The sequence below is a fragment of the Coregonus lavaretus genome (assembly GCF_964263955.1).
Source record: "Coregonus lavaretus genome assembly, chromosome: 38".
Taxonomy (NCBI): domain Eukaryota; kingdom Metazoa; phylum Chordata; class Actinopteri; order Salmoniformes; family Salmonidae; genus Coregonus; species Coregonus lavaretus.
The window spans coordinates 4641223-4651622 of NC_140025.1; the positions used below are offsets into that span (position 1 = coordinate 4641223).

Below are 10400 nucleotides of genomic sequence, written 5' to 3' on the forward strand. Positions count from 1 at the left end.
CATAATATGGACTTGGTCTTTTACCAAATAGGGCTATCTTCTGTATACCCCCCTACCTTGTCACAACACAACTGATTGGCTCAAACGCATTAAGAAGGAAAGATATTCCACAAATTAACTTTTAAGAAGGCACACCTGTTAATTGAAATGCATTCCAGGTAACTACCTCGTGAAGCTGGTTGAGAGAATGCCAAGAATGTGCAAAGCTGTCATCAAGGCAAACACTTCTTTGGTTACTACATGATTCCATATGTGTTATTTAATAGTTTTGATGTCTTCACTATTATTCTACAATGTAAAAACATTGTAAAAATAAAGAAAAACCCTTGAATGAGTAGGTGTGTCCAAACTTTTGACTGATACTGTAAATTTAGAATACATTTCAAAGATAAGATATTACTTAGCTGATAATTAATCAAGGATTCTAATAATATTTTAGCTAGCAAGAAAGTTTAGAAATAGGCCAATAATGTGCACTACGTCATCACGCACTGATTTTAAGTCCATTTGGTGGAAACACCACTGCTGGGAAAAAGTGCATATTTTCTCTATGCATATTTTAGAATATTCACATTAAAATCTGTTGCCAATTGGATGGAAACCTAGCTGTCAAAGAAAGGCAATTATGAAATATTTGCCAGTCATGGTAGCATGTGGTTCCTCCCCTCGGTCTCCTCATATTCTAACAATTAGTGAAACATTTACAATAATCCTGACATCAATATAGTTTATAGCTCATGTGATTATCGCCAGTGCTGAAAGATCTGCTACTATAGCGACAATTATATGGTTTCCCTTGTGTGAATCCTCATATGCGCTGTCAGACTACCTTTACAACGAAAATGTTTGCCACAATAATGACAGCAATAAGATTTCTCTGTGTGAATCCTAATGTGAGACCTCAGATTACTAGGACGAGCAAAACATTTGCCACAGACCTGGCAGCAAAGTGGTTTTTCCCCTGTGTGAATCCTCATATGAAGTGTCAGATCACCAACTCGAAAAAAACATTTGCCACAATCTTGACAGCGATGAGGTTTCTCCCCTGTGTGAGTCTTTCTGTGATAGTTCAGATAACCAACTTGAGTAAAACATTTGCCACATTCAACACAGCGATGTGGTTTCTCTCTTGTGTGGGCCTTCCTATGAGAATCCAGTTTTCCCATCTGAGTGAAACGTTCACCACAATCACTACAGCAAAATGGTTTCTCGTCTGTGTGACTCCTTTGCACTGGTGACTTCAGATCCATGGATTTTCTACCCTTCGATCTTTGTCCTTTTTCTGTCAACATCTTCTTCAATTTGCACTGGGGCTGAGAGTCACGGGTCGGCTCTGAGGAATCCTCTTCCTTAGGTTCTGTTTTGATCTGTTCGGTAGAGGCCATTCTGTCTTTGTATTCTTCACTTTGGGTTTGTGATGTCTGAGTTGGGTACTGATCATACTCACTTTTCACCAAGGCAGGAATGAATACAGAGTCATCTTTCACCTGGATGATACTGAATTCCTCCGGTTCCTCTTTAAGATGACTGGGGTTCCAGTCATCTTGCCCCAGACTGGTGCTCCGCTCCTGCTTACAGTGTTGCTGCTCAGGGGGAAACAACTCTTCAGAGACAATGACCTGCTGAAAATCTGAAGGGAAGGAGAAAGGATGAGTTAGAACTAAAATGCTGATTAGCTGGTTTTAGCAACGCTAGTATTTACACACCAGCGTTGCTAGGAATTAGCTTACAAAAAAACGGAATAGTCTGTCAGAGGCCAGAAGTTAAATAAAATAAAATGTAAACTTACTCTGCCGATTATCTGTAGGCTTGGTCCTAATGCAGGGGGGTTGTTTTGAAAAAAATCTAATAGAACATAAATTAAACAGTCTTTCCAAACGTGGGTCTGTTGTAGACCCACTTCCTCTTCGCTTACCTCATGTCAAAATAAAAGTCCTGCACGTGCGCCATACCTGCACAAAAAAGCAACAACTTGTGGGGGACTTTTATTTTGACATGAGGTAAGCAGAGAGGAACTGACCTCGCTGAGGAACTGCATCGGTCTACAACAGACCCATGTTTGGAAATTCTGTTTAATTATACATTCCATTAGATTTGTTTTATTCTGCCCTGCATAAGGACCAAGCTTACAGACAATTGACAGAGTAAGTAAAAATTGAATTTTATTTCACTTATAGCTTCAGCCGGACTATTCAGCTTTTTTGCAAGCTAATTCCCATCAACGCTAGCGTGTAAATAGTAGCGCTGCTAAAAGCAGCTACACACTGATTAGATTGCGCATAAGCACCTATCTGACATAACGAGGTCTAGGATAGGATAGCCCATGAATTTTTTTAAAGATAGCCCATACAGTGAGCGAAAAAAGTATTTGATCCCCTGCTGATTTTGTACGTTTTCCCACTGACAAAGACATGATCAGTCTATAATTTTAATGGTATGTTTATTTGAACAGTGAGAGACAGAATAACAACAACAAAAATCCAGAAAAACTCATGTATAAATGTTATAAATTGATTTGCATTTTAATGAGGGAAATAAGTATTTGACCCCTCTGCAAAACATGACTTAGTACTTGGTGGCAAAACCCTTGTTGGCAATCACAGAGGTCAGACATTTCTTGTAGTTGGCCACCAGGTTTGCACACATCTCAGGAGGGATTTTGTTCCACTCCTCTTTGCAGATCTTCTCCAAGTCATTAAGGTTTTGAGGCTGACGTTTGGCAACTCGAACCTTCAGCTCCCTTCACAGATTTTCTATGGGATTAAGGTCTGGAGACTGGCTAGGCCACTCCAGGTCCTTAATGTGCTTCTTCTTGAGCCACTCCTTTGTTGCCTTGGCCGTGTGTTTTGGGTCATTGTCATGCTGGAATACCCATCCACGACCCATTTTCAATGCCCTGGCTGAGGGAAAGAGGTTCTCACCCAAGATTTGACGGTACATGGCCCCGTCCATCGTCCCTTTGATGCGGTGAAGTTGTCCTGTCCCCTTAGCAGAAAAACACCCCCAAAGCATAATGTTTCCACCTCCATGTTTGACGGTGGGGATGGTGTTCTTGGGGTCATAGGCAGCATTCCTCTTCCTCCAAACACGGCGAGTTGAGTTGATGCCAAAGAGATCCATTTAGGTCTCATCTGACCACAACACTTTCACCCAGTTCTCCTCTGAATCATTCAGATGTTCATTGGCAAACTTCAGACGGCCCTGTATATGTGCTTTCTTGAGCAGGTGGACCTTGCGGGCGCTGCAGGATTTCAGTCCTTCACGGCGTACTGTGTTACAAATTATTTTCTTGGTGACTATGGTCCCAGCTGCCTTGAGATCATTGACAACATCCTCCCGTGTAGTTCTGGGCTGATTCCTCACCGTTCTCATGATCATTGCAACTCCACGAGGTGAGATCTTGCATGGAGCCCCAGGCCGAGGGAGATTTACAGTTATTTTATGTTTCTTCCATTAGCGAATATTCGCACCAACTGTTGTCACCTTCTCACCAAGCTGCTTGGCGATGGTCTTGTAGCCCATTCCAGCCTTGTGTAGGTCTACAATCTTGTCCCTGACATCCTTGGAGAGCTCTTTGGTCTTGGCCATGGTGGAGAGTTTGGAATCTGATTGATTGATTGCTTCTGTGGACAGGTGTCTTTTATACAGGTAACAAACTGAGATTAGATTTAAGAGTGTGCTCCTAATCTCAGCTCGTTACCTGTATAAAAGACACCTGGGAGCCAGAAATCTTTCTGATTGAGAGGGGGTCAAATACTTATTTCCCTCATTAAAATGTAAATCAATTTATAACATTTTTGACATGCGTTTTTCTGGATTTTGTTGTTGTTATTCTATCTCTCACTGTTCAAATAAACCTACCATTAAAATTATAGACTGATTATTTCTTTGTCAAACGTACAAAATCAGCAGGGGATCAAATACTTTTTTCCCTCACTGTAGGATAGTCCAGGATTTCGCACTCATCTATAATGTTGTCAATTGACCCAAACAGTTGTTGAAGTGTATAAAATGGGCAATCATTTTATCAGCAGCCGCAGTCTGACTCGACTGATTATAATGAAGGGGGCATAGCTCAATACTGGTCTAAACACCACTAATGGTCCATTAAAAAAAAAAAAAAAGGTCAGCGAGCGACTGTATTCAGTAATCTCTGTTAACCCAGAACTAAAGTTTTGCGTAATTGGTCAGCTGCTCGATTAAGTTCTGGATCCATACATACATTAAATGAAAAGATGAAGAGATGCTAGAACGAGGAGCGGATTGTTTATTCTATTCACATTTAAAATGATTAATATTGACTGGATTTGTGACGCAAATTATTTCTTAAACTCTCTCGCTATATGAAACCTGCAGTATTGATTGTAGAGTTCGAATGCTAGAGCGGACAAAGCCCAAACCCCCGATCAAACCAAAGACATTTCCAGTCAAATATCAGGAGGGAGGTTTGTCTGACGACTCATCCTGAATTTAATTCCACTGCTCTATCGACGGCTCCGTACATTCAGTCTGAAACGGACATCCTAGAAGTCTTTTGTGTTCATGTTAAAATGAGGGGCATTGTACAAAACAAATTCATCAGTGATTGGATCGTCTCTAACCAATCAGAGTATCAAAGACATGATGTGATTCATGATTCGTGTAGGCCGTATCTGGCCTAAGCCATCGGTTTCTGGGACCAATCAGAACGGTCAGAATGTGTTTGGATTCTAGAAGAGGTCAGGGAGGAAAGCAAATCCAGACCATAGAGAAAGATAGAGGACTCATCTTTGTCTCTGTGTCATTATAGAGGTTGTGACAGCATGGGCAGCACCATTGAGGCAATCTCCATTTTGAAGTAGTCCATTTTCTTCTTCACGATTGGCTGATCCCTCCTGATGACCCAGTTGGACATAACTCCAACAGGGTCACCAGGAGCGATCAGCCAATGAAGTTGGAAGTGCCACTCAGTTGACTACATTAAAATGATGGAAGCCCTCAAAAGGCGTTGGCCATGTTAATAGGGCCTTTTGGCCACTAGAGGCCTCGATCATTCTCTATGATCCAGACTAATCATGGAGAAAAAATGCTAGTGGGCGTGGCGTTTGGCTGGAGCAATGTGGATGAGTAGTCAGGTTAGCTGGAGGTAGGTGAGTCAGGCTAGCTGGAGGTAGGTTGCCACTGATAAACAGCTGCCAGCAGTGTCTGCAACTGTATGCTGGAGGCAGCATTATGCAGTCAAATACATCCAGAGTGAGATTAACAGATTTTCTGTTAATTGTCAGATAAATCAATTGTTGTTTTTAGTTGAAATTATGTAACGACATTCCAACATTATGATTCCATCATTTGTATTTGTTTGCATTAGTTTCAAAACAGGACTTTTAATTGGAAGGCGAACATCCAATTTCACTATCTTTACCCATTGTTAATGTTGCTCACTTCAAAGTCGTAGCGCTAGTGGCCCAGTGGGAGCTTGCTAGTCATAAGAATCCAACTAGACGTTCATTAGGCCTACTTATCTCTCTCGTCGGAACGGTGCTATGCCATAATCAGGACAGTGTGGAGTCGGCGCGAGATATGGCTCAGAACATTTACCTAAATCGCATTATCCCCACTTACAAATAGAGAAGATTGAAATACTGCTAGCCTAGCAAGCTGACAAAAAATACAATTTCAAACTTCTCGATTTGTCAGTGGGGATAATATCGCTCGCCAGCTTGTAGGCCTAGAAGCCGGAAATTAGTTACGTCTGGTTCGTTCAGTCATTCCTATTGGGGAAATTAATGGGGAAAGAATGTGGTTTTGGGATAAATGCCGAAAATAAGGTCTGAGGTTTACTCAGGCTTAGGAGATCTTCTTCTGTGGGTTTATTGGCAGACTACAACCCAAAAAGGTGTATTACCGCCACCAACTGGACGGAGTTGAAAAAACCAAGGTAAAAATAAAACCCATACGTGATAGGGAAAACTAACTTAATCCACCCAAAATAAAACAATAAGAAAACACATTGACAAAACCAAAACCCCAAAACTCCCACTTCTTCCTTCCTTCAAATCTCCATATCTCCCTTCTCAGGCTCTATGACCTGAGAGGGTGGTACAGCTTGTGACAATACTCCTTGCAACTCCTTCGCCGAGAAGTCTTTCAGTCCCAGGAACCATTCCGCCGCATCCACAATTATATATATTTTCCTGGACTTCCTCTCCACCTTGGCAGTGCCATTAATCACCTAAGCTATAAAGGCCACAAAGTCCACATTCTAAACCTTTAACATATCTGGGTCCTGCTGTTGAACGGCAACCCCTGAAGCCTTCAGTGAAGGCCCATCCAACAGCATGGACTCTTCAGGAGCACCATATGAACCCTCAACCCTTTTAACAGTCGCTGCATATGAAATGTTCTGGACATGGCTTCATAGTTCCCACCACAATTGCAATATGTCACATTTTCATCACTTTTAAAACACATTATTTGATCTTTTCCACAACTGGGACATCTCTGTTTCTCCCTTCTGCAAACACTTAAAACATGTCCAAAAGCTTTTCAATGATCACACTGCATTGGTCTTGGAACAAATACTCTGACTCTGTAGTTTATATATCCTAACTGCACTTGAGTAGGGAGAGACTCCATATCAAAAAACAAAAGTACAGATACTCTTCACTTTTTCTTCATTCAAAACACGATTCATCCTACGAGAATCAATCACTCCAGGAATATTTTTAATCTCTGCAACATCGACTTCCCACGAAACGCCAGATATTACCCCCTTGAGGGGTGCCTTGTTCTGAAAAGACACACAGGACAAAAACTTCTCAAATCGGGTGAGACGCAACACACACTCAAATCAAAACAAGCCTGCCTCTCGTGATCCTCACAACCTTCACTTTACCCAGCACTCTCTACACCAGTTTGGTTATATCAAATGGGATTCTTCAAAATTGTTAATCCAATCAGCTGCTCCTCACTAACAAAATGTACTCCTACAAGATAAGGGAAATTCTCATTACTGTTTGCTACTTTGCTCCGTTTCTATTCTTTTGGACAATATTCCAATTCTCCTTGATTCCCCCGCCATTACATTCACGCTCCACATCAGTGTCCGCCATCTTTTAGCTGTCGGATGTCAGGTCGAATAGTTACTTCAGGAACACCCTTCAAAACAACAGCTCGGCCATCGTTATGACAGCTACGCCACAGATAGCACTAACTACGTTGATCTACTCGCGAGTGGAGTGGGATTTTTTTCCTTAGGAGATCTTCTACATTTTGTTCTATGAGATAATAACAGTCAGTTAACATTCCCTTTATGAATTCTTTGTGCTTGTTTTGATTAAATAAATGCTTCAAAATTCACAAAGTTACGTTAGCTGATGAAGATTATCTCAAAACAAAACTTATAAAATCTCTTAAAGGGATTTTTTTACTTCATATTCATAATCTCCAGCCCCACCGCAACATATGTGAAAATGGCACGTTTCTATGTTTTGTGGTAAAAAAAAAGAGGAAGATAAGTGTTTCCAATAACATTGTAATAACATCATGCGATTTTAACCAATTATGAGTTGGCTTTGCCTACTAATTGGTTGATTATGTAATTGAAAACGCTTACTTCCTCGATCTTTCTGACTACAAAACATAAACGCACTAATTTCACATATGTTGATGTTGGGTTGGTGCTGGAGATGATGAATATGAAGTTACATTTTTTTTTTTTTTTTACATTTCCCTTCAAGCCTGTGTTTATCACAGACCTTATTTCCTCATAAGCTTGGCCAACGAGACATGGCGGAGCTAGCCTTCCTTAGTGCCTACAAAAAGACGCCATTACTCAGTGGTGGAAAAAGTACCCAATTGTCATGCTTAAGTAAAAGTAAAGATACCTTCATAGAAAATGACTCAAGTAAAAGTCACCCAGTAAAATACTACTTGAGTAAAAGTCTAAAAGTATTTGGTTTTAAATATACTTAAGTATCAAAAGTAAAATGTAATTGCTAAAATATACTGAAGTATCAAAAGTAAAAGTATAAATCATTTCAAATTCCTTATATTAACCAAACAGCACTATTTTCTTGTTCTTTTTTACAGATAGCCTGGGGCAACACTCAGACATGATTTACAAATGAAGCATGCGTGTTTAGTGAGTCCACCAGATCAGAGGCAGTAGGGACGACCAGGGATGTTCTCTTGATAAATAGTAAAGTACAGATACCCATACAAACTACTTAAGTAGTACTTTAAAGTATTTTTACTTAAGTACTTTACACCACTGCCATTACTATTGCTCTCTATTAGGAGTACAGCGCTACCTGAGAGAGAGAGATCAACTTGACAATTACTTGGTTTACGATTAGCTCAAAGGCTGACTGTCTTGTTTTGTATGCATTGTACAAAATAATAAAATGCAACACCACAGGATCTTTCTAAACGTAGCTAGCTATAACTGGCATGTTGATGCGTCTCCGGCCATGATCACCCAACACCTGGGTGGTCTTAACCAATCATAGCGCAGTATGATACGACGGTAGAATGCATCCAATTACAATTCAGTATGGTGACACATATGAATAATACAAACAGCCAGTTACAAATTGGTAGCCCACCTTCGGCATCTTGAGTCTCGTCGGCGGGGGTATTGCCGGAAGGACTGTTGTTTCTCGGTGAGCGGCTGCTGACAGGGGTCTGCCCTTCTTGGCAACTCACCGACCTGTACCTCGACTCAGCCAGGCTGAGTTGCTTCTCTAGCGTTTTGATTTGCTCCTTGCTTTGAGAGACTTCAACACGTAACGCTCCACAACAATCTTCTACTAATTTGCAAATCTCTGTCACGGCAGCGGAGGCTAGTATGTCCATGATGACAGAGCTTATCCGTTGATGCAAAACACGTATTTCCGACATTCTAAACCCTTGCTTTTGTGAAACCGGTCACAACTACTGTAGAACTAATACTATGACGATTAAAAACGTCCAAGAAAGTTTTTTTTTTACCCAGTTTATTAAAGAAATAGTCATATTTGTAAGAATATCTGGCTTATTGTCATCAATACGCCGCCATCATTGATAACTATGTTCTTCCTTGTGAGCGCATCCGGTCAGAGTTTAGATCGACAGAAAGCTAGAAAGCGCCACCTACCATGTGGAGACTAGAAGGCGCAATACCCAGAGAAATCTTGTATTTTGGGTATTCTCTTACTGTAGGAATTTTTTGGGTATTCTCTTACTGTAGGAATTATTCCAATGGTTTGCAGAATCATTGTTTAATATGAAGTAAATCATGGTTTTTATTATGTTTATTGGTTAACATGTTATCAACTTGAATAAAGGATTGAGCACTGGAGTAATCTTAACCTCAGACAAACTATATGAGGTTGTATTAGTCTCAAGATCATGTGCAAAGAAGCATTAGCAAAACTTCTGACAGTTATCAACTTTTGTCCTGCAGGATTCCTGCAGGTACCTACACAATTCCTTCACAGAGGCACAAATTCCAGTAGGATTCCTGTGGGACTTTTTTGTAAGGGGTATGTTTTATTTCCTTGTTTTCCCAGTTAACCATCCTAATATCCATTCATCATTCATCCTAATATCCATTAATCATTCATCCTGCAATATCCTTTCACGATTCAAACAGCAAAAATAAAATGGCACCAGACCATTCAACTGCAAACCTCCTCTCTGTTTTAATGGACACACCACCACAATAGCTCCAACTCAAACCAGCAACAGTTACATCAAGATACAGTCCTTTTACCACCACAACTCTGATATTTTTTTTTTTAACAATGAGCCATGACTAGAATGCAGTAAAACATTATGTAAACATTATTAAAGTGACCAGTGTTCAATGACTCTATGTACATAGGGCAAAGTAGTCTCTAAGGTGTAGGGTAGAGTACCTGGTGGTAGCCGGCTAGTAACAGTGACTAAGGTTCAGGGCAGGGTACTAGTGGTGACTTTTACAGTCTGATGGCCTGGAGATTGAAGCTGTTTGTCAGTCTCTCTGTCCCAGCTTTGATGCACCTGTACTGTCTCCTCCTTCTAGATGGTAGCGGGAGGAACAGGCTGTGGCTCGGGTGACTTAGGTCCATGATGATCTTCTTGGCCTTCTTGTGACACCGGGTGCTGTAGATGTCCTGGAGGGCAGGTGGTGATACAGCCTGACAGGATGCTCTCAATGGTGCATCTGTAGAAGTTTGTAAGGGTGTTAGGGGTCAAGCAGAATTTCTTCAGCTTCCTGAGGTTGAAGAGGCGCTGTTGTGCCTTCTTCACCACACTGTCAGTGTGAAGGGACCACTATTCCGCCAGGGCTCTCACCTCCTCCTTGTAAGCTGTCTCGTCATTGTTGGTAATCAGGCTTACCACTGTTGTGTTGTCAGCAAACTTGAGGATTGACTTGGAGACGTGCGTGGCCACGCAGT

The 10400-nt window shown here is 41.0% G+C and overlaps 1 protein-coding gene across 1 annotated transcript; it reads right to left on the reverse strand.

The window, feature by feature from the left end:
• Positions 1-304: 304 nt before the first annotated feature.
• On the reverse strand, positions 305-8952 carry LOC311112373 (uncharacterized protein). The gene is made up of 2 exons (XM_084155479.1): positions 8586-8952; positions 305-1630 (listed from the first exon to the last, which is right to left on the reverse strand). Exons 1-2 carry the CDS (start codon positions 8878-8880, stop codon positions 783-785), a joined length of 1143 nt encoding a protein of 380 aa, XP_084011605.1. The 5' UTR covers positions 8881-8952; the 3' UTR covers positions 305-782.
• Positions 8953-10400: the final 1448 nt, after the last annotated feature.

Coding starts and splice junctions, on each gene's coding strand:
- LOC311112373 (XM_084155479.1), bottom strand. CDS start 8,880: ATGTCGGAAATACGTGTTTTGCATCAACGGATAAGCTCTGTCATCATG. Junction 1,631..8,585: donor CGAGACTCAAGATGCCGAAG/GTGGGCTACCAA, acceptor CCTTCCCTTCAG/ATTTTCAGCAGGTCATTGTC.